Below are 25385 nucleotides of genomic sequence, written 5' to 3'. Positions count from 1 at the left end.
TAAATAGCATTCCACATTTAGATTGATAGACTCTGCTGCTAACTAGACTAAGAAAGATAAATTGCAAGGGGACGATAAAGGAAAACTCAAAGAAAACTGCTTCTACATTTAATTTCTTATAACCCTAATTCCTACGAAAGTGTGTTGATATACTTGGGCTATGGATTACAATTAAAAAACCCAAAATATACAAAAGTCCATAAAAGTTCAACACAAAACATTATTGGTTTGGGAATTGCTACGTGCACCATTTGTTTTTCTAGTATACCCAACATAACATTGTAATTCTCACATTAGTACGACGCTCTAACCAACTGAGTTAATAAGTCAATTATGTTAAAATAATTAATGTTGTTATAGATAACACTAAAAATTTTCATGTATACTTAATGCATATATAAATTTACATAATAAATTTTGTCATAATTAATTTTGATCTCATAATTAATTTGTTTATATATATAAATTGTAAATAAAAATCATAGGTTTGATAAAAAAAATTATATATGTAAAAAATACATTATTAACATAAATCTAATAATGTATTTTGATCTAATAGTATATATATATATATATAAATTTTAAATAAAAATCATAGATTTCATTTACAATTCATATATGTAAAAAAATTAATTATTAGATCAAAATTAATTGTCACTAAATTTATTATTTAAATTTATATAAATATTTGGAATTCCCTTATGTAGTTTTAGTTTCATTTGTTTCAGATGATACCTGTTGCTGCAAATGATGTTGCTTTCTCGATCCATGCTGTTCTGCTGACAGCAATTACATTGTTCCAGATTGCAATCTATGAAGTAAGCATGATATGTATTTCTCTAGTTGAGAATGTTGTTCTTTTTTGTTCTGTGGACTGAATTCTCGATTTTGCTGAACTTAGTGATTGTTTTGTTGTAGCGTGGGAGTCAGAAAGTGTCCAAGGTTTCTATTGGAATTGTCTCTGTTGCATGGCTTGTTGCAGCAGTTTGTTTCTTTATTGCTTTGCCGAATAATTCCTGGCTTTGGCTTCTCTCCGTCTTCAAGTATGTTGTTGTCCCTGCTTCTTTGGTTAATTGTTTTTGTTTCATGCTGCTTGGTCTTCAATTTAATTCCATAGAATATATGCATGTATGTACTTTTGGTATTATACCATATGTTATTTGTTTTTCTGCTGGAGATTTGATATTTTTTATTCTTAATCTGTTTATGGTACTAATTTATGGAGCTCCCATGTGGTAATTTTCTCAGTGCTTTCTTGAGACCATCCTAATTCATCTCAAACTGGCATGCTATTTACACAACAGGAGAAAGCTTATTTCTCTTTTATCAATAATTTAGGAGATGACGTGCTCATTCTCAGCAAATATTTTCAGTTTATTTTAAATTTAGGTAGGAAGGTGCATATGCAATTGATGCTTTGACTGAAAGTATTTCAGTTCTAATTTAGGAGCCCTTCTGAAATATTGATCTTATATATATCAGATGCTGAGTATCACCTATCATATGAGAACCTTTTATTATTTACTATTTTGCGACCACTTTGATGGTGGACAATTGCATTCTTTCCTTTGATGAGCTTCTTACCACTATGGACTCAGCTTATTGTATTATGTTAGTGAAAAGCTTAGGATCTTCTTCTGTGTCTTGAACTACCTCAGACCCACCCTTGCTATAGTGCCACAGTCTATGTTGTGTATTATTTGAAAATATCAGGTTGCCTTAGTCTTTTGGATGTGATTAATTCTCTTCTAACTTTTTGTTTACATTGTTACGCTGCAGCACAATTCAAGTAGTTATGACTACTATAAAGTGCATTCCTCAGGTTTGGGAATTGCTACGTGCACCATTTGCTTTTTTAGTATATCCAACACAACATTGTAATTCTCATATTGCCTCTCCGTAATTGGTTTAAATACATTGTTAGTATGACGTTATAACCAAGTGAACTAATAGGTCTAACCAACTGAGCTAATAAGTCAATTATGTTAAAATAATTAATGTCGTTAAATAACACTAAAAAATTTCATGTATACTTAATGCATATATAAATTTACATAATAAATTGTGTGACAATTAATTTTCATCTAATAATTAATTTGTTTACATATATAAATTGTAAATAAAAATCGTAGGTTTAATAAAAAAAATTATATATGTAAAAAATACATTATTAACATAAATCTACTAATGTATTTTGATCTAATAGTATATATATATATATATATATATATATATATATATATATATAAATTTTAAATAGAAATCATAGTTTTCATTTACAATTCATATATGTAAAAAAATTAATTATTAGATCAAAATTAATTGTCACTAAATTTATTATTTAAATTTATATGTGCATTAAATATATATTAGAAATTTTAGTGTTATATGTAGCGACATTAATTATTTTATAACATAATTAGCCTATTAACTTAGTTGGATAGAGCCTTGTACTAACTACTCAAAAGTCACATTAACATTCCATTTTTTAAAATAAATTAAAAAGTCTTTTATTTAAAAATAAATAAAGTTTTAGAAAAATAATGAAATTTTTAATTTAATAAATAAGGAGAAATAGTTTTATTAATTAAAATAATGGTTTTAAGTTAAATAAAATAAATATGTTTTTAGAAAATAAAAAGAATATTATATTTATTCATTTCATAATAAGAAAATATAGTTTATTTTTATAAAATAATAAAATAAAGAAAAATAGAGTAAATAATATGATCAGAGCATCATAGCTATAAATAAAAACTTATTAGGTCAGTACTTATATTAAGATGTTTCTACGCTTTCTCTTCCTTCTAAATCGTTCCCTTTTCTAGTAAAACTATGATCCATGACTTGTTAACCATTGAGAGTAGTGAGAACATGTGTAGGGATCCTTAGAAGATCAATTAAGATGAATTTTGGGGTGTTTATGAAATTTTGATTCTATGTTTACAACTATAACTGTGAATTATATATGTTTGACAGACTAATTGGTGTTCCGATGTGAAATTGCTATGAAATTGATGTGTTCTTGTATTGAGTATAAACCCTAGAAAGTGAGTATTTTTCTAATTAGTGTGAATTGATGAAATTAAATAAGGAAATATTTACTATAAGAGGGATTGAGATATTGATTTTGTAATTTTTCCCTTTTCTTGCTTTTTAGGATTTTTTTATATATAGTTTGAAATTAATATTATAATTTGGAATTAAAATAGGCTAACAGAATGACATTCTCGAGTTTATATATTGTGTCATACTTTTATTCTTTAAAATTGGTCAAAGTGTATTTAACTATAAGATTCTTCAAAAGTCTATTTTAAATTGTTTCATACTTTTAGAATTGCCTAGATATCATGTGTTCTAGAAGAAAAATGTGGTATGCTGACCAATGTGACACCCTCTACCTCGACATATGTATAAATAAATAAAACATATAAAAATATTAGTAAACAAATTCACGTGGGTAAAAGGTTCATATTCACTTCATTATTACCAAATAAAACTTATTAAAAATATATTCGACTCAAAATAAGGCCGTCAAAATTTATAAAAAAAATATTTTGTTAAATTAGTGAGGTAAAATAAAATAGACTATTATGCCTCAATGTCACATCCTATCAGAGCATTGTGTCCTGACGTCATTCAGCACAAGGTTTCTTAAAGCAATTCATCTAGTGATATGTTTCCTCGAACACAAAGTTCAAGATCATCACAGGATCCAAATACAAACAACACGGAGAGTGAGTTATCACTTTCCTAACTAATAGAGAAGCAAGACAACTAGATATACATATCATATAAATAAAATAAAACTTACTTAAACATAACTCACGTAATTCAATCACTTTGTCATTCAAAATTCACTTTTCAATCATCAATTACACTTTTCAATCATCAACCACATTACACAAGAATCACACACTCCGATCAAGACATAATAACACATCAATTTCATAATAAATAATTAGCAAGCGTATGCAACAGTTATGCTAAGACTCAAACCAATATGCAATGTGGTAGCATGTTAGTGAAAAACCACCCTAAGACGCTTAGGAGTACATAACAAGACACACCACACAATGGGTATGTCAGGTCACTCTCACTAAGTAAAATCATAGGAAGACTAGTCAGGGTCACACTGTTTTGTGAGAATGCTCCAACCATACGGGATCGGCACAGGCTTAAAGGAGCACTCAAACCGGGTGACCCCCAAGGCCTACACTCCAAAGAGTCCGTCAGGGCCTCTCCCTCCTGATTCAGGTCTAACCCCTAAAATAATTTTTTGTATGCAGACACTGCTCATTAATTATATAATACCCACGACCTCACATTCATGTTTTAAACATGTTTAACACAATTGCGCTATAATTTAACACTGGTTCCTAAATAAGAAACCTATACTTTCTCTTTAACACTGTGCATCAACACTTTTCTTAAGATAACCCTAGTCAGATTATTGTACAATTCACAGCTTACAATACAAGTAATGTCACATCAAGTGTTAACCACACACTTATTCACAACCAAAACTCATTCACAATTTTACATATCATAGTGTCACAATCCACCATCACATGTTTACACGTATCTCACAAATTAACACATGTTCAACTTTATACTTATACTCAATCTCAATAACAATATTATAATCTCAAAGCAACATGTTATTCCACAATTCATCACATATTCCATTTATAAACACTGCTCATGAATTATATAATATCCACGACCTCACACTCGTGTTTCAAACGTGTTTAACACATTGTGCTACAATTTAACACTTATATATATAGAACCAGCAACATACATCATATTGGATCATGAATTTCAAAGTAAGCTTTCAATGTACCAATTCTAAATAATTATATGAACACTTTCCCGTTTATATAAGTTTACTTGAATTTATATTATTATCTAAGAATACAACACACAGTCTACTAGAAATCTTTGGTCAATTTCAAATATAATATTAATTTTAAACTATAAAAAAAAAAACTAAAAAGCATGAAAAACAGAAAATACAAAATCAATATCTCACTCCCTCTTACGCTAAACCTTTACTTACTTAATTTTATCAATTCACGCTAATTAGACAAAGGTTCAATTTATAGGGTTCACACTCAACACAAGAACACATCAATTTCACAGTAGTTTTTCATTGGGACATCAACTAGTTCATCAAACATATATAATTCACAGTTATAATTATAAGGATAAAATAAAAATTGTAGAAACACCCCAAAACCCATTCTAATTGATACTCTAAGGATTCCTACACATGTTCTCACTAATCTCCATTTGTAAATAACTCATCCCTTATCTCGATGTAGTCGCTCAAGCGTTCTCAGTTATCAATTGTGGTGTTTCTAGTGCTCTCTAGAACTCTTCCTCCGATTTCTCTGTTAGGGTTCCCAAACGTTGGAGAGAAGGAGAAGGGTTTGAAGCCTCCATTCTATGGTCCTACATGCGATGCATCTTTCTCCCTCAATAGACATTATTTTGCAAATCCCAACGGTGAAAACATGCAGAAATGAATCGCGAACCACATATAAAAATCTAACAACAACCCAAGGGTTAACAAGTTCGGGATCGTAGTTTTATCGAGATAGCTCTGGGTTTCTGCGGGAAAAGAAAAGTTACAATGTGAAGGGTATTACTCTCAGCTCCGATATGTTTTCGTAATTCCCAACTGTGAGAATTCAGAATTGAGTTGCAAACCTGGTTCTTAAATTTCACGACGATCCAACGGTGAATGAGTCTAAAATCATCATTTTTCTGAGATAGGTTTGGTGGTATGCGGGAAAAGAGAGAATTTTATGAGAAAGAGAAGGGAAAACGAAATTGAGAGAAAAAGGATGTTGAAAAGCTATCGTCAGTCTGAAAACTGTCTTAACATTTCTCTATTTATAGTTAGGGTACTCACAACCTATTATTTACTTTATTTATTTATGTTTATTATTTTATAAAAATAAACTCTATTTTATTCACTATCAAATGAATAAATAAAATATCCTTTTTATTTTCTCTAAACCATTATTTTAATTAATAAAGTTATTTCTCCTTATTTATTTAATTATAAAAATCTTATCATTTTTTATAAAACTCTATTTATTTACAAATAACAATCTTTTTTAAATTAGTTTATGAAAAATAGGATGTTACAACCAACACCAGCATGAGAAACATTTTGCGAGAATCACCTTTACATATGACGCCATAATAATGCATTTTTAGAACTACGATGTTGGGGTCTTATCTTCTAAAGTGGTATGATCTTAAATAATTGAATTTTAGACCTTCGCTCATATATTATTAATTCATTACTGTTTAAAGTTGATATGATTTTATCTATTTCAATTTGATATTTGTGTTACTCTTAAGCAATCACATGACTTTCCGGTCGATAATAATAGACTAAGAATGCATCAACTAATGTGAGATCAATCCAGTCAATCATGCTAGGAAGAAAGACCACTCCATATATTAAGAGAGCTAGAATACTCATAAAATACCCCACTCTTCTTTATGTTATTGTCATTGAAATGCAAATAACCAGCCATTAGAACAAAAAGAAAAACACTACAAGACCATAGAATAGATCAGTCCTTGCACCCTCGTAGTATCACCTATATATATGATAAATGAAAGCAGTAATCTTATTGGAGTGTGAGAGATAAAAGATATGATTATAGCAGCAGCAAATGCTAAAATACCTCAGGCCATAGCGAAACATATCTTGTGAGAAGCAGCCTCTAACTTGCCAAATTGGACACAAATGTCCTTTTAATTTTTTAAAAAATTAGCCCGCATGCTGGTTTCAAAGGGTGAACTGGACAGTTCCAATAAAATTTCATTCTTGAACAAAAATTTATTTTGGGGTTTATTTCATCTATTTCATGACCGGAACAGTGGGAGATACACGTTACTCCATCATTTTAGAAGAGATATTTCAAGAAATGACAGATCTATTTACTCTATCAATAATCCAGTCGAATCTGGTGTATCATAAGGAATTTGCTTTCTTTATTGATTCCTCCGGATGGGATCAAAAACATTTTTTGGATGAATTATTCAACTCGAGGGATGAATCAAAAAATCACTTTTTATTGGTTCTACCTCCTCTTTTTTATGAAGAGAATGAATCTTTTTATCGAAAGATCATAAAAAAATAGGTGTAGACCTCTTGCAGGAATAATTTGGAAGATCCAAATTATTGTTGAGGCAGAACACTCAATGCAGAGTATGATACTTTAACCTCTCCATCAGCATCCACCAGCAAATTCTCCAGATGTAATATATAATAAAAGACAGTAAAATAATGTTAATTAACTTGCTCTCTCTCTTTTTTATGCAAAGTCAATGAATGTGACATACATGACAGGATCCACAGCATACATAGTACTACTATTAGCCTTTAACTAGACATCACCATTTTGGAAATTGACTCTGTACAAAAGACTTCCAGAAAGTATGTGGAGTTTAATTCTGGCGAAAAGTTTCTATTCATTTAAGAGGTGAGACTTCAAATCATTTGGCAATGGCTGGAGCTAGCTTTGCCGTGGTAAAAAATATAGAGATATGAGTCGGTCCAATAATAAGTGAGATCTAAAATAAATTTTAAGAGAAATAATTTATTTTAAATGAGAAACATATATGATATTTTAAATGTTGACTAATGTGATTTAAGTAAATATTCATATGTTTAATTTTACGCATGATCCATTTCATTCATTTCAATTTTTTTTTCTTTTTATCTTTATTTTTAGTTTAAATTATTCTTTTGGTCTTTTTTTATTTATATTATTCATAATGATCTATCTATTTTTAAAATGTTGAATTTGATTTCTAAAACAAAAATGCTCATATTACTCCTTTGTCTAAATTGACACAAATGATGTCAAACAAAAAGATCATAATGAATGAATATCACAAAACAGAGGGATCAAATTGAACAATAATTAAAAAAAATAGTTAATGTCCAATATGGGCATATGAGTATTTTGAAGGGGGGAGTAGGGTCCAAAAGCAATGTGTAAGGGCCAATAGTAGTTCCCTTAGAAAAATAGATTCAAATGGTCCATTCTGATCTTAATAACAATAATTAAAATTGAAAAGTAATAATGAAAACATATTTAATTACTAATGCGTAAAATATGGATTTACTAATGCTAAGTGTACCATAAACTGAAAGTTTGGATTTCCTAAAGTGTAGTTGTGTTTTCAAATGATTTAAATCGGATAAAATAAATAATTTTGAGTTTTTATCTTAAGTTGGGGATGATTTGTATTTGCATTCAAGAAAATAAAATTAGAAACAAACAATAATTTGAAGAAAAGATATGTATGAAAAGAAGTGACTCATATTATGATTTCGTATGTACCATTTTTCCTTAATTCTTATTTTAATTAAGAACTCTAAGTTACCGATTAATCGTCTAATATCTCTTATTTTAATTGTCAACCTATGGTTAAGGTTTGAGAATACTCTCTCCCCAAAATTAATCATACATTAGTCATTTTGAATTTAATTTATGGTTAAAGATAAATAATATAGAAGTTTGTAAAAAAAAGGGATTCATGTCACAAGTTTGATCATGCAAGCTTTATGAACCATTTCATTCTATAGGTCAGTTAATTATGAAAAGATGACCATAAACACATAATGAACGTGATTTCAATATAGATGAAAGTAATAGAAAGATACAGTTAATTGAATAATTTCAAAGAACTTTAATAAAAAGAGGAATTAAAGCAAATGAGTATAGCCACATCAGAATTCGAATTCTAAGGGGTTTGGCCAATTATGACCACATAATTATTAAACAACATATAATATTGCATTAAAAATAAAAGAGATTAAAAATACTAACAGATTTGAACCACCCAATTGCTTCTGGTGTAATTCTCTTCTCAAAAGCTGTTTCTGTTTGTAAATAAAAATAAAACATAACCTAAAAACACCTTTTACACTTCTATTTATAATGTTTAAAATAAGCTACAATGTAAAGGCCAACACGGACCATGCTGGATCAGCATGGGTAGTATTGGGTGAGCATGACCTTCTACGGATTTAGAACGTTGATTTACTAAGTGTGTGTATTCAGACATTAAAATTTTATAATTGTTTTAAATTAATTAATTAAACATTTTAAAAACGAAATATCCAAAATATATATATATATATATATATATATATAAGCGCACATTAGTTAAGGGATGAAGTATGTATTTTAACAAACAGAATTTTAACGCAAAATTAAAAAGAAATAAAGTGTCATGTATTAAAATGTGTTAGGAAAAGAGAGTAAAGTTTTTAATATAAGAGGAGATGATAGTGTGATATTCGCATTTTTTAAGAGATAAAAAAGGATATTTTACTCTAACGTGTTTGCTGTTTTACATTAATATCTATAAAATCTAGGGTTTTAATAGCGTTTTTAATTCTTTTATTGAATAGTAAATGCATTGATATACATTTTAAAAAATAGGAAGGAAATTCAATATTTTTCATTTGAGTCGTTAATTTAGAAGCATATCAAATCAAATCGTGATCATGTAACCCTCCCTAAGGGTTATTACTTATTAGGAGCTGGTCCTGAATGCAGTGCACATCCATGGGTTTTCTTATATCCGCGTTGGTAATCTTCCTTTGTTTTGTCTTTTTTTTTTTTTTTTTTTTTTGTATCTTTCCCTTTACAAAGGCAGGTATTATACTTCATTCTTTCTTCTTATGTAAATATTACACTATACACTATACACAGAATTTTTGAGGAAGGCACGGCACGTTTCGAGGAATAAGAGAGAAAAATTTTGAGGGTTTAAAAAATGAAGAAGTCATTCGTTATTTTGAAATTTTTTGAAAATATAATTGTCCAATCATTATTTAGGAAATACATTCTCAAAGAAAATTTCAAGCTGAAAATTTGAACTTCAAAAAAAGAATCTGTTGACAACTTTTACTTTTATAAAAATTTTAAAAAAAATTAATAACTAAAGACTCTTAAAAAATAAAAAAGATATTTTTTCAGTCCATAAAATAATAAAAGATGTTTTGAACTGCATCCCAACATATCCATTATACTTTTCTCTTTTAATAGATCGAAAATATTGCACTTTCGCTACTCATCCCTTATGATAAAATATATAAATTTACACACGGATTTCCTCTACCTACTCCGTCCGAGACTAGTTTTATTTATTATTGGTGTTTGTCATTGAAATAAAAAAATTTACACATGAAAAAAATCAAATATGAGTTTTTCTATTAAATAAATCATTCTCCTAGATATAAACGTTAGGATTAATGCAACTTACTAAAAAAATATTCTTTATAAGATTTTAAAATGTATATTTTAGTGATTTCATTTTATTTAATAATAATTTTTGTATAAATAAATTCATTTAAAAATTTGAATGTCTAATATCCATATATTAGCATTACATTTATTAAATTCAATCAACATATTATATTTAATAATGTTATTAAAATTTATCATGTATGATTTTTAACAAATATAATAATGAATATTATATTAGAAAATACTAGATTATTTAAATATTTATATAAATATGATTAATAACACTAACAAAATACTACCTTAATATTTGTATTTAATTTGATTTTACTTATATATGTATATCATTTGTAATTATTCTTTTAGAATACTAATTTGCTAAAATAATAATTAAAATATATTTTAAATATATAATATTTATTTATAATCATAATAATTAATTGTATAAGTTATACTGTTAATTATAATAATCTAAAATATAATTCACTACTACACAGTGAAAGTTAGTAATATTTTTTATTTAACATTTAGTAAAATATTACTAAATTTTTTTGGTAACATTTAAAAAATATCATCAAATATAAATAAATATTATTAATATATTTTTATAATATGTTATAAATTTCTTGATTGGTGCTGAAATAACGATAGTGTGAAGTCGTATTTTTTTTATTAGTAAAATTCAAAAAGATCGATCACAAGAACTTCACAATCATAATAGACATATAAAAATTATTGTACAACATATCCGTTGCAACAAAATGGTGTGAAAACAATGCATAATGCAATCATCATGTATATTTTATTCAACGAGAGTAATTTTAAAATAAATAAAAAAACTCTCAACCTCTTGATAGCTAGGAACCAATAACAATTTACATGGGATATATAATAACTCCCCTCCCCTTGTATCAAAAGTGCAACTCTTAATTACACTCATCTAAAAAAGAAACAACTAAGCTCATCTAAAACACATAATTAAACTTATTATATTTTTAAAATTCAATGATTTATAGCATAAATTAAATTAAATTTCTTTTATATTCTAATTAAAACAGTTGTTAAAAAAATACAGTGTTACAGAAATCGTTATGTGGAAGTTTGAAATTTACCCATGCATAACACTATGGAAATTTCTGCTTGCTAACAGAAACAGTGTTGTAAAGTAAACGCGTGCAACATACCAAGCTAGACTTATATTGACCCCACTGATCGGCTGTCTTGTTTGATGTGCATATCTCTTGACTCTGGTTCGTGTTTCACGATGTTTTGCATATAAGTGTGCATATCCCATGAATTGCTTGTAAGTACTTCTCCTGCATTTGATTGTATCAGACAATCTGTGATTGAATCCTTCCTCAAAATTTCCTCATGGTGTTCATATTTCCAACGCTTCTGTCCATGAAGCTCCAACCACTTTTGCTGCTTCTTGTGATGTACTTCTGTGCATTTGCTGCTTCTTCTGACATTGCTTCAGAAGCAAATGCTTTGTTGAAGTGGAAATCCAGCCTTGACAACCAAAGTCATGCTTCTCTCTCTTCATGGAGGGGCAATAATCCTTGCAATTGGCTCGGAATTGCATGTGATGAGTTCAATTCTGTTTCCAACATAAATCTTACAAATGTTGGATTAAGAGGTACGCTTCAAAGTCTCAACTTCTCATTACTTCCAAACATTCTCACTCTAAATATGAGTCACAACTCCTTGAATGGAACTATTCCTCCTCAAATTGGTTCCTTATCCAATCTCAACACTCTTGACTTGTCCACTAATAAACTCTCTGGTCCATTCCTTTCACCATTGGAAATTTGTCAAGGCTTAGTGTATTATTTATATCCTCTAATGAACTCATTGGACCAATCCCTGCTTGCATAGGCAATTTGGTCAATTTGGACTCCATGCTCCTTCGAGAAAATAAACTCTATGGGTCCATTCCTTTCACCATTGGAAATTTGTCAAAGCTTGCTGTATTATCTATATCCTTAAATGAACTCACTGGACCAATCCCAGCTTCCATAGGCCACTTGGTCAATTTGGACTCCATGCTCCTTCGGAAAAATAAACTCTTTGGGTCCATTCCTTTCACCATTGGAAATTTGTCAAAGCTTAGTGTATTATCTATATACTCTAATGAACTCACTGGACCAATCCCAGCTTTTGATAACTGCTAAATATGAGTTATTTTGATAGTAAAAATATATTGAAAATATCTTTAAAAATATTTATTTAGCAGTTATCTTTGGCTTAAATATTAAGATTTGATATTTTTCTTATTTATGTCTAGATATGAAAAGGAGAGATTAAAGGAGAAAAAGATCTAAAAAATATCCAAAATATCAAGAAATCTCAAGAAGATATGATTACATGCAAAACAAATCCAAAAGATATCAAAAATATCAAAAAAGAATTTTAACATCAAGTTCAAGTCCACTACAACAACTACAAAAAGGGAGTCAAGTTAAGCAGAAAAGAGGAACACACAACAACCCCCTCTCCTATGGGTTTCATTTACTCCTTCTCTTTCTTTCACCCCTTCTCATTGTAAAGCCTTCAATGGCCATGAGTGGCTAAGCCTCTTGTTAGGGCTTGACAGGCCTAAAAGCCAAGCAATGTATGATGTACTCACTATTTTATCAATGCAAAGGTGTTTTCTATTCTATTATCTTTTCTGCTTTTATCTTGCATTATTCATCTTTATATTCTGTTAGGGGTTAGATGCTCGGGAAAGGGTAACTTCTAAATGAGATTTAAAGAAGGTATGCATGCATTGGTTTTAGGGGTTAGACACTCGGAAGAGGATAACTTCTAATAGAACAAAAAGAAAGGATTTCATAAGAAAGTCATTGCTAGGAATAGAATGATTATTTTATGCCCATGCATTCTTGCGAACATCTAGAATTCATACTTCATGCATTTTATTTGTTGAGTCTTTGCAAAGGAATTTGGAAGATAGATAAATAAAATAGGCTTTGAGGAATCAAGGGCAAGTAATTGAACAGATGTGGGTAGAACAGAGTAACCTAAATTGATAAAGAAAAATCATAAACTCATACATCCTACGCAAACAAGGCAGGTCAGACCCCAACCTTATCATATTCTGATTTTATTTTATTTTTATCTTCTACTTTTCTTATCTTATCTTTTATCCTCTATTTTCTTTATCATATCTTAATTTAAATATTTTATGTTCTCTATCTTCTATTTTTATCTTTAAATCTTTTATCCTTTCTTTTAAATCTTTATCTTATCTACTATATTTTCTTATCTTTATTTGAAATTCTTTATCTATTGCTTTTAGATTGAGTTTGCATTAATCTAAGTACAAACAAAGTCCCTGTAGATTCGACACTCGGACTTCCGAGTACTTTACTACTTATGACAAATTTGGTACACTTGCTAACGAGTTAACAGCTTACATAGGGAACTTGGTCAATTTGGACTACATTGACCTTTATGAAAATAAACTCTCTGGGTCCATACCTTTAAGCATTGGAAATTTGTCAAAGCTTAGTGTATTAGCTATATCCTCTAATGAACTCACTGGACCAATCCCAGCTTCCATAGGCAACTTGGTCCAGTTGGACTCCTTGTTCCTTTATGAAAATAAACTCTCTGGGTCCATATCTTTTCACCATTGGAAATTTGTCAAAGCTTAGTGTATTATCTATATCCTTTAATGAACTCACTGGACCAATCCCAGCTTCCATATGCAACTTGGTCAATTTGGACTACATTTGCCTTCATGAAAATAAACTCTCTGGGTCCATTCCTTTCACCATTGAAAATTTGTCAAAGCTTAGTGAATTATTTATATCCTTAAATGAACTCACTGGATCAATTCCTTCAACTATTGGAAATTTATCAAATGTCAGGAAATTATTTTTTTTTGGAAATGAACTTGGTGGCAAGATTCCAATAGAAATGAGCATGCTTACTGCTCTCAAAAATTTGCAGCTAGCTGACAATAATTTTGTAGGCCATTTACCTCAAAACATTTGCATTGGTGGAACGTTGAAAAATTTTACCGCTGGTAATAACAACTTCATAGGCCCAATTCCAGTGAGTTTGAAGAATTGCTCCAGCCTTATAAGAGTCAGGCTTCAGAGAAACCAGCTAACTGGGGATATAACAGATGCTTTTGGTGTACTTCCAAATTTGGACCACATCGAATTGAGTGACAATAACTTTTATGGTCAACTTTCACCTAACTGGGGAAAGTTTCGTAGCCTCACAAGCCTCATGATCTCCAACAATAATTTATCAGGTGTGATACCACCAGAACTAGCTGGGGCAACCAAATTACAACGACTTCACCTGTCCTCAAACCATCTTACAGGAAACATTCCACATGATTTATGTAACTTGCCCTTGTTTGATCTCTCACTCGACAACAATAATCTTACAGGAAACGTTCCCAAAGAAATAGCATCAATGCAGAAACTTCAAATTTTGAAGCTTGGATCAAATAAGTTGTCTGGCTTAATCCCAAAACAACTAGGAAATTTACTCAATTTATTGAACATGAGTCTGAGCCAAAATAATTTTCAGGGAAATATTCCTTCAGAGCTTGGCAAACTGAAATTTCTTAGGAGTCTTGATCTTGGTGGAAATTCATTGAGAGGAACAATACCTTCAATGTTTGGAGAATTAAAAAGCTTAGAAACACTGAATCTCTCTCACAATAATCTTTCAGGTGATCTCTCTAGCTTCGATGATATGACGAGCTTGACATCTATTGATATATCATACAACCAGTTTGAGGGTCCACTTCCAAACATTCTAGCCTTCCACAATGCTAAAATTGAAGCATTGAGAAATGATAAAGGCTTGTGTGGCAATGTCTCTGGCTTGGAGCCTTGCTCAACATCAAGTGGGAAATCTCATAATCATATGAGGAAGAAAGTAATGATAGTAATTTTACCCCTTACTTTGGGCATTCTAATACTGGGATTATTTGCTTTCGGAGTCTCGTATCATTTATGCCAAACCTCAACGAACAAAGAAGACCAGGCTACAAGTATACAAACTCCTAACATATTTGCAATATGGAGTTTTGATGGCAAAATGGTATTCGAGAATATTATTGAAGCCACAGAAGATTTTGACGACAAACATCTCATTGGTGTTGGAGGGCAAGGATGTGTTTACAAAGCAGTGCTGCCTACAGGTCAAGTTGTTGCTGTGAAGAAACTCCATTCAGTTCCAAATGGAGAGATGCTCAATCTGAAAGCTTTCACATGTGAGATCCAAGCTTTGACAGAAATTCGACATCGTAACATTGTAAAGTTATATGGGTTTTGTTCACATTCACAATTCTCATTTTTGGTGTGTGAATTCCTGGAGAATGGCTGTGTTGAGAAGACTCTGAAGGATGATGGACAAGCAAGGGCATTTGATTGGTATAAGAGGGTGAATGTCGTTAAAGATGTAGCAAATGCTTTGTTCTATATGCACCATGAATGCTCACCTCGAATTGTTCATCGTGATATATCAAGCAAGAATGTTCTTTTGGATTCCGAATATGTAGCTCATGTCTCAGACTTTGGAACAGCCAAGTTTCTTAATCCCGATTCATCCAATTGGACCTCATTCGTAGGAACCTTTGGATATGCTGCTCCAGGTTAATTACCTTTCTTTATACTAAATTGAGGATATCATATTTTTTAGTTTGCCTTTCTTAGTCACAATTGTCCACATTTTGCCTTTGTCACTAGAATCCTATTTTGCGTATGATAGCACTTTTATTTTGTTACAGAACTTGCATACACAATGGAGGTGAATGAGAAATGTGATGTGTATAGTTTTGGGGTCCTAGCATTGGAAATACTTATTGGGAAGCACCCTGGTGATGTTATATCTTCTTTATTGGGATCATCTCCATCTACCCTTGTGGCCTCAACACTCGATCACATGGCATTGATGGATAAGTTGGACCAACGTCTCCCTCATCCAACAAAGCCAATTGGTAAGGAAGTGGCATCAATTGCAAAGATAGCAATGGCCTGCTTGACTGAAAGTCCACGATCTCGCCCTACCATGGAGCAGGTTGCCAATGAGCTGGTAATGGGAAGCTCATCTTCAATGGATTAGCTCTACATTGTCACTTATATATAGCTGAAAGATTGAACTTAATAAACATGCTTGAGTTTTAATTGTTCTTTTCTATTTTTGTATTGTATCTTTTTTTTTTATATTGTAGGTAATTTTATTGTAGTTTTTTGGGTTTCTGAACTTTAGATACCTTAACCAAATTAATGATAACATTTGTAAGCCTTATTTTTTTCCTATCAAATAAAGGAAACAAATATAATGTTATTTTTTGTTTCAGAAAATATAATAATTCAAATCAATTGTTCTCTTTCCTTCAATTAATTTAAAATTAACGACAAGTCAGCAAAGTAAAGGAAAATGCATGAACTACTTATAAGGAAGCTTGAACTGAAATTATTTCAATTTTATCTTGAGTTTTTTATTGGATGTTTTACGTAAATTAAAGCATTATGCTCATGATAGAATTGTCTAGATATCATGTGTTCTAGAAGAAAAATGTGTTATGCTCCCAACACTAGCATGAGAAACATTTTTTGAGAATCACCTTTACATATGACCCATAATAATGTATTTTTAGAACTACGATGTTGGGGTCTTATCCTCTAGAGTGGTCTAGTCTTAGATAACTGAATAGCATTCCACATTTAGATTGATAGGCTCTGCTGCTAACTAGACTAAGAAAGATAAATTGCAAGGGGACGATAAAGGAAAACTCAAAGAAAACTGCTTCTACATTTAATTTCTGATAACCCTAGTTCCTACGAAAGTGTGTTAATATACTTGGGCTATGGATTACAATTAAAAAAACCCAAAATATACGAAAGTCCATAAAAGTCCAACAAAAAACATTATTGGTTTGGGAATTGCTACGTGCACTGTTTGTTTTTCTAGTATATCCAAGACAACATTGTAATTCCCATATTACAGACATTGTTAGTATGACACTTTAATCAATTGAGCTAATAAGTCAATCATGTTAAAATAATTAATGTCGTTATAGATAACACTAAAAATTTTCATGTATACTTAATGCATATATAAATTTACATAATAAATTTTGTGACAATTAATTTTGATCTAATAATTAATTTGTTTACCTATATAAATTGTAAATAAAAATCGTAGATTTAATAAAAAAATCATATATGTAAAAAATACATTATTAACATAAATCTACTAATGTATTTTGATTTAATAGTATATATATATATATAAATTTTAAATAAAAATTATAGGTTTCATTTACAATTCATATATGTAAAAAAATTAATAATTAGATCAAAATTAATTGTCACTAAATTTATTATTTAAATTTATATAAATATTTGGAATTCCCTAATGTAGTTTTAGTTTCATTTGTTTCAGATGATACCTGTTGCTGCAAATGATGTTGCTTTCTCGATCCATGCTGTTCTACTGACAGCAATTACATTGTTCCAGATTGCAATCTATGAAGTAAGCATGATATGTATTTGTCTAGTTGAGAATGTTGTTCTTTTTTGTTCTGTGGACTGAATTCTCGATTTTGCTGAACTTAGTGATTGTTTTGTTGTAGCGTGGGAGTCAGAAAGTGTCCAAGGTTTCTATTGGAATTGTCTCTGTTGCATGGCTTGTTGCAGCAGTTTGTTTCTTTATTGCTTTGCCGAATAATTCCTGGCTTTGGCTTCTCTCCGTCTTCAAGTATGCTGTTGTCCCTGCTTCTTTGGTTAATTGTTTTTGTTTCACGCTGCTTGGTCTTCAATTTAATTCCATAGAATATATGCATGTATGTACTTTTGGTATTATACCAGATGTTATTTGTTTTTCTGCTGGAGATTTGATATTTTTTATTCTTAATCTGTTTATGGTAGTAATTTATGGAGCTCCCATGTGGTAATTTTCTCAGTGCTTTCTTGAGACCATCCTAATTCATCTCAAACTGGCATGCTATTTACACAACAGGAGAAAGCTTATTTCTCTTTTATCAATAATTTAGGAGATGGCGTGCTCATTCTCAGCAAATATTTTCTGTTTATTTTAAATTTAGGTAGGAAGGTGCATATGAAATTGATGCCTTGACTGAAAGTATTTCAGTTCTAATTTAGGAGCCCTTCTGAAATATTGATCTTATATATACCAGATGCTGAGTATCACCTATCATATGAGAACCTTTTATTATTTACTATTTTGCGACCACTTTGATGGTGGACAATTGCATTCTTTCCTGTGATGAGCTTCTTACCACTATGGACTCAGCTTATTGTATTATGTTAGTGGAAAGCTTAGGATCTTCTTCTGTGTCTTGAACTACCTCAGACCCACCCTTGCTATAGTGCCACAGTCTATGTTGTGTATTATTAGAAAATATCAGGTTGCCTTAGTCTTTTGGATGTGATTAATTCTCTTCTAACTTTTTGTTTACATTGTTACGCTGCAGCACAATTCAAGTAGTTATGACTACTATAAAGTACATTCCTCAGGTTGGGAATTTTTTTCTATTTTAATTATGTCTTTTTTTTTTTCGTTTAGATGGTTATTGACATATCATTTTCTTAAACTAAAATTTCTTTGCAGAAACTAATTTATTGTATGTGGTCCTAAATACCAATGAAACTATTTCCAAGTTCTTTTTTGAAGCCTCTGTAGTCATTACTACTTAAAATGAAGACCTTCTTACTTGTGAGAGAAAAACCAATTTATTAAATATATAAACATATAATAAGGTGGAACTCAATTCTTTCTCTCTATTCATGGTATCCTCTAATAGTTTGAAGTGCTCCTAAAGTAGTGTTAGTTGAAGCACCATTTTCTACTGTTGACATTGTTCAAAATTTCATGTCAAAAAAGTCTCTGGTTTGGAAATGTGGGCTATAATACTATCCAAGTCCATTACATTTTAGTTGAAAACCCAACTGATCTAGTTCTAGACCTGTAATAATAAACTCTTAAAACTTAAATGGATTGTTAGTTGATGAAGTGGTCCTTATTTGTCTTTTTATGTGAGTTTATTTTAATAATAAATTAAAGGACCTCTTAAAAAAAATTAAAGGAAATTATATATCATTCTTTTTCTAATTTCTCAACAGACCAGGCTTATTTCACATCTTCTCGCTGCCCATTTAATCATGTGTGTTATGAATGTAGGCAGTCATGAACTTCCTGAGAAAAAGTACTGATGGCTTCAGCATTGGTAACATTCTACTTGATTTTTCTGGAGGAATAGCAAATTATGGACAGATGGTTGTGCAATCAACAGATCAAGGTTTGTCATCTCCTCACCTCTGCTGTTGATACTTCCTATCATTTGATTATATATTTTTACATTCACTTATTTTAAATCCCATCTTTCCAGATTCATGGGTCAACTTCTATGGGAATATAGGAAAAGTGTTGTTATCACTACAAGGAAAATGACTTTTACCTACAGTCAAAATCTATCACTAGAAGTCCAAAATCTGTAGGTAGATGTATAAAGGACTATGTCCTACAGACATTTTTTGCGTCAACTTTAAGGGGGTATACAGTGACAACTAATAGTCTGTCACTATAAGCTTTACCTACGGATATATTTTTTACCTACCGTCAAATTTAACTATCACTATAAGTAACACCTATTATTTCAAATGTGTAGGTAAAAGAAATTAATTTATACCTATAATCTCTAACTGTAGGTAAAAGTCAATTTACTTGTACTTACAGTCTTCTGTAGGTAAATGTCATATAATAATAATAAAACTAGTTTCTAATTACACTCTTTGCTGATTATAATTTTTAATTAAATATACATGAACTTATTATTATGCTATGCTGCACAAAGTTAGAAATCTGTTGTAACATGGCCTTTGAAAAGTTACAACAACCTGCAAAAAAAGTTACATCATGAATAACATATGAGAAACTGAAAGTGGACAATTTCCATTCAAATATACATTCTCATTTTGTGTAAACAAGCAATCTAGCCGAAGGGTGCGATCATTAGCATTTAATGCTTGCTTAAGCAAAACATGTACAGAAATTAATATTAAATAAAAAAGTAGCAGTATATACAAACTAGCATATATATATATATATATATATATATATATATATATATATATATATATATATATATATATATATATTACGTTAATCTCTACTTGCTTGTACATGTATGTATATACAAATAGGAATGAATAAACACTAATTTATATTTCAGAGCTTCGTTAATGAAATCATTCAAGTTTACAAGTTTAGTTATTAATTGCTAAAATTTGCAACTCAATTCACTTGGAGAAATAATGAAAGGATATCATTAACAACAACAAAGCCATTCATTCTAGACTTCTAGTCTTAAAAGTAATATCACTAATATGAAAGTATTTTTCAATTTTGCACCAAAAAACAATAGGAATCAGGCAGGAATCAGCTTTACTAATTCTTCATACGTATCCAGAAACAGAGAGAAGGAGAGTGTGAAAATTCAAACTTGAGAAAAATAAGTACCTTCTTCTGCTTTTCAGTGACTTTTATCCCGCTGTGATCAGACTTTTATCAACCTGCAAAAGGAGTTACATCATGTATAACATATAAGAACAATAGGAAATTTGCTTAAAATCACTGAGACAATAAAATTAGAACAATAGGAAATCAGAGATATGCATATTTTTGACACAAAACTCAAGTAGATGAGATTCCATACCTAGAATCTGTCCAAAAGGAATCATGATCCAATGTAGGCAAAACCAAAGTGGCTTTCATAATTTTTGCAATAGCAACCATGTCACTTATCTGCAATTGGATGGAAAATATACTAATATATATGTCATAGGATCAAAGTAAACAAGAAATTTGAAAATAATAACCCTAAATAAGGTAACCATTGGCATGGCTCTAAAAGCAATTTAATAGCGTACTCCAGATTTCATTTGAATGTCGGCAATCACTTGTAATACAAATAAGTATGAATGAAAGCATAAATTGCGCACCTTCTTTTTGAGAGCACGAATTCTTTTATCAATATCTTGAGCTTGGGGCGAATCTTGCAAAGTGAGCCGATTTATTTACCTGCGAGGTCAATGCCTCCAGAGATTCCTGCTTTCCACTATCTTCAACTTCACAAACAAATAAAAATCCTAATAACATATATATTAGGCACTACATATTTTAGAACAGTCACAATAACCTGAGCCATTAACCAAAACACACTCTAAATTAATTGCTAATCATATATGGCTACTGAATAAAATAAAGACACAAATTCCATTCCAAAACCAAATTCTACCAAAAACAAAAACAATTTATATTTCGAATTTAGCGCAACAGAGATTATAAGAGAATCTACCAAAAAGGAACAATTTATATTTCAAATTTAGTACAGCAGTGATGGACTCACACACCAACTCTATCAGGATTGAAGGCGCCGGTGGAAGAGAAATCGTCATTTTCGACAGCATCGAGCTTCGTGTAGCTCTTGAAGCTGTGGAGCGTACATCTGGCTTCAATTGTGTCGGCGCTCTGAAGATTGAAGTGATAGGAGAGAAAAACCTCCTTAGAGTCGTGAAACTGGCGGTGGCAATCAAGAAAACCAATAGAAATTTAGATTTAGAAAGGTAACTCTTTAAAAATTCTAATATATGATAATTAGAACCTCATGGAAACTCACTGAGAAAATTCTAATATATTTTAATTTTTAACTTGTATATTTTATTTAATTATTATTAAAATTTAAATTACTTAACTATTAACGTAGTTAATTTACACACTACACGTGTGCTCACACACGGGCAGGTTTAGAAAATATTATGAATGTAAAAATTCACGATTAAATATTATGAGGTTTTTTTCTATATTTTTAATAATTCATAACATGATTGAGTAATTTTTGGCACAAAAATTCACGATTAAATAGTGATACTGTAAAGTAGCAGCAAATTTAAGTGGTTCATGGTTTCTTTCACTTTAACTTGCGGACCACCCATGATAACTACCATACCTAAAGGCTACACGGTTAGCAATACCCATCTGGTTTTAATCTTATATTCAATCAAATTTTTTAAGAGAAAAATAAAATACTAAAATAAATTATTTTTCAAAAGTTAAAACTACAGTGTTTTATATACTTTCATTTTTTTTTTATAAAATTTCACATTTAATTTTTCTAACTTAAATATATAAATTAGTTCTAACTTATGAAAAAAAATTAGAAAAAATAGGCTATCATAACTTTTTTTTACTGTAAAAAACTTGTTTTTTTAAGAATATTATAACTACTTGATTCAATAAGCCTAATTATTTTTGTGTATCAAAAAAACTGAGCAAAGCTATAAGTAGTGACAAATAAATCCATTAAAAAATAACTATTTTTTATCCTGTAACTATAAATAAATATAAGCATAGATTGCATAATCTCAAATAAATATAAAATGAATAACACCAAAAAAAACTATTAAATTTGGATAGCAACCCACTAGAATCACTGACTCCTACTCCACTCTTTCTCTCCTCTAACTGCATTATAATATTTTTTATAAAAATTTGTTATATAAGTAATACAAATCTTATATATACGACATGTTAGCGTGAACTAGCATTTATGGCCACCCTGATGTGTTTGACAGGTTTTGGTTCATAGAGAGAGAAAATAATCACAGGCTGTGTCTTATCTTGGTCTGTAAAAATCATTTATTTAATATTTTTAGAGAGAGAAAATAATGAGTGTTGAAGCATAACTCATCAAGCACAACCAAATTTTGAAAACATGTACATGAACCTTCTGAACCTAGGTAGGCAAGACAACTGCAAGGATGAGAAAACTTACTGAGTTAGCTCCTCTAGCTTTTGCTTCTTTAGATGTCTCTAATTGCTTCACTAGCTTTACAGAGTTAATACTTCAAAACAGAGTGTACTACTGAAAAAGACGAAAAACACACTTGCTTCAAAGTTATATTCAATCAAACAAAAAAGGATAACAAGTTGCTTGCTGGTAAAGGATAGCGGCAATTGCCACCTCCACACAAGACTAATTCAGATGCAAGAACCAAAAAATATCTTAACTACAATTTTGTCCAGGCTCGGGTTTTCATATAAAGAGTTGTGTAGATGAGATAATTATTCTGAAGGTTACCAAAACAGGAAAACAAGTACTCTAAAGAGTTTAATGACAACACTGTGATATTTTACCTTGGAGAAATAGCCAACCATGTGACATCCTCGTTCATCACATTCACACAAAACATAGAACAGAAACATGTCTACATCATAATAGAGGGCCTTGTGATCAAGAAATAACTTAGCCAAATAACAAAGGTTCTGCCCATAAACCTTGTTCTTTTTGCCATCGACCAGATATAGCAATAATTATAAGGAATCACATTATGATAGTAATCAATCATTAATAACAAAAAAATGTATATATAATTGTTGCAACGGTCATAACACAATTTTCTCAAAATTCATTCATTTTATAAATTAAAATAATTTCCAATATTTGAGATTTGTAGCTACCTACCCTTGACTTCATTTAGATAATTTAATTAAAAAAATTGTCTAAATCTTTTAGAAAAAGATAAAGAATTTTATAAAAAAAATCTTTAGAGAGCTGATGCTCATCAAGCAATAGTTGAAGCCAGGGAAAAATTGGGGCAAGGGAGATCAATGGCTTTAAAAAAGAACTCTATTACAATTGAAGGAGGATAATAAATCCTTCAAAAAAAAAAAACAGAGTACAAAACAAAAAAATGCAGAATAGCAGCACAATCTTTGTACATGCCAGAAACAGAAACATCCTTCAAGCACCCATTAATATCATAAGTAGCAAAATTTTAAATTGTGATTGCAGATGTTGGGTGCACTGAGATTCAGATTGCAGTCACTGATTTGAATTTTCACAAGTTGGCACATCATATTAAAATCATATATATTATTGTACAAGTTGGCTCGGAATAAGTTTTTGTCTCATAGGAGTAAGTATTATAGGAATCCTCGTGCCCTTGTGTGTCTTTTGTCTCAAAATTTATGCTTTGATGGAACAATGATAATAAGGGCAGCATATCATATAACCCTAAATCCTTATCCAAACATATGCGAATTCTATGAACGTTTTTCATTAGTTCTTTTTTAAAATTAAAAAAGTAAAGAAAACATAATTCAACCATCATCTTATGATACCACATCACCTAAATAGTGATGATGACCATTATGATAAAACTAATATCCCTCCACATACATTTAACCATTAAAAGTAACAAATTTAGACAAACTACCAGGACAAAGAATGAGGTCACACATCCAACAAATATGGAAATCGAAGATCAAAAGGCCTAGCTAGAGCACATAACAGAATTGGGGAAAGTGGAAAGAAAAAATACCTCACAAAAGGTACCGTACAACCCTTTGGGGCAAGCCTTCCCAGTTATAGTCCCATTTGCTCCAGAGCCACCCTGGCCCTCACCCTTTCCTCCCCTATCATAATCAGATAAAATTATGAAATTCTGAAATTGTCATTATGACACAAACAAAAAGCAATGGCAGAAACTGAAATGAAATAGAGAGCTAAAATAGAAAAGTTTAATAGAAAAAAAATTGATAAATTCATACAAAAAAGAGGGGATATTTTAAAGTTTTCAAAAGTTAGGGACTGCAATCACCCCCAGCATGTTTATGCGTTAGTGCAAACATCAGTCAGGCCCTTAAATCACCATTCTCCAATAAAAACACCAAAATTCAAAAAACAAATTAAAAAATAAAAATCCTAGATATCAGTCACCAACTTCTCATTGTAAACCACTTCGTCCCAAATACAAAACCATAGACCAGGCTCAAAGTCAAAATTATCCTAATGTAAGGAACAAACACATAATAATAGACAAAACTTAGATACAGTTCTTCATATACTTTTGATCCCATTCTCTAATCAAAATTGAAGTTTCATCTCAGTAATCTGCGTAATGAAAAGTTTACATATCCCACTATAGATTATCAAGTTGAAACTCTAGTTCTAATAGGAGAAAAGCACCAAAAACGTATCTAAATTTTATTCTAACAACAACAGCAATACTAATAATTGTTGGTAGTGTTTGAGCGATT

At 30.3% G+C, this 25385-nt stretch overlaps 3 protein-coding genes and 1 long non-coding RNA gene across 9 annotated transcripts; 3 read left to right on the top strand and 1 right to left on the bottom strand.

The window, feature by feature from the left end:
• The first annotated feature begins 699 nt into the window (after positions 1-699).
• LOC114391116 (cystinosin homolog) lies at positions 700-1903 on the top strand. The gene is made up of 3 exons (XM_028352108.1): positions 700-818; positions 919-1043; positions 1780-1903. Exons 1-3 carry the CDS (start codon positions 729-731, stop codon positions 1901-1903), a joined length of 339 nt encoding a protein of 112 aa, XP_028207909.1. The 5' UTR covers positions 700-728.
• A 9658-nt stretch (positions 1904-11561) lies between these two features.
• Positions 11562-16575, top strand: LOC114391018 (MDIS1-interacting receptor like kinase 2-like). 2 transcript variants are annotated; one of them, XM_028352008.1, is made up of 3 exons: positions 11562-11928; positions 14986-15912; positions 16048-16575. In XM_028352008.1, the coding sequence occupies exons 1-3, from the start codon at positions 11664-11666 to the stop codon at positions 16380-16382; spliced, it is 1527 nt and encodes a 508-aa protein (XP_028207809.1). In that variant the 5' UTR covers positions 11562-11663; the 3' UTR covers positions 16383-16575. The 2 variants fall into 2 exon arrangements, with proteins under 2 accessions (XP_028207809.1, XP_028207808.1); XM_028352007.1 differs by lacking the exon at positions 11562-11928 and having other exon boundaries at positions 13786-15912.
• Positions 16576-17662: 1087 nt separating this feature from the next.
• Positions 17663-19736, top strand: LOC114391115 (cystinosin homolog). The gene is made up of 5 exons (XM_028352107.1): positions 17663-17798; positions 17899-18023; positions 18760-18802; positions 19467-19584; positions 19675-19736. Exons 1-5 carry the CDS (start codon positions 17709-17711, stop codon positions 19734-19736), a joined length of 438 nt encoding a protein of 145 aa, XP_028207908.1. The 5' UTR covers positions 17663-17708.
• Positions 19737-20004: 268 nt separating this feature from the next.
• On the bottom strand, positions 20005-24761 carry LOC114391021. 5 transcript variants are annotated; one of them, XR_003662048.1, is made up of 7 exons: positions 24668-24761; positions 23119-23208; positions 21694-21863; positions 21287-21433; positions 21001-21089; positions 20805-20857; positions 20005-20182 (listed from the first exon to the last, which is right to left on the bottom strand). It is a non-coding gene; the product is annotated as an uncharacterized LOC114391021 (long non-coding RNA). The 5 variants fall into 5 exon arrangements; XR_003662049.1 differs by having other exon boundaries at positions 21287-21412; XR_003662046.1 differs by having other exon boundaries at positions 21698-21863.
• Between the last annotated feature and the right edge of the window lie 624 nt (positions 24762-25385).

Source organism: Glycine soja, chromosome 16 (assembly GCF_004193775.1).
Source record: "Glycine soja cultivar W05 chromosome 16, ASM419377v2, whole genome shotgun sequence".
Taxonomy (NCBI): Eukaryota; Viridiplantae; Streptophyta; class Magnoliopsida; order Fabales; family Fabaceae; genus Glycine; species Glycine soja.
The sequence above is the reverse complement of the archived record's forward strand: the minus strand, read 5'-3'. Positions and strand labels throughout refer to the sequence as shown.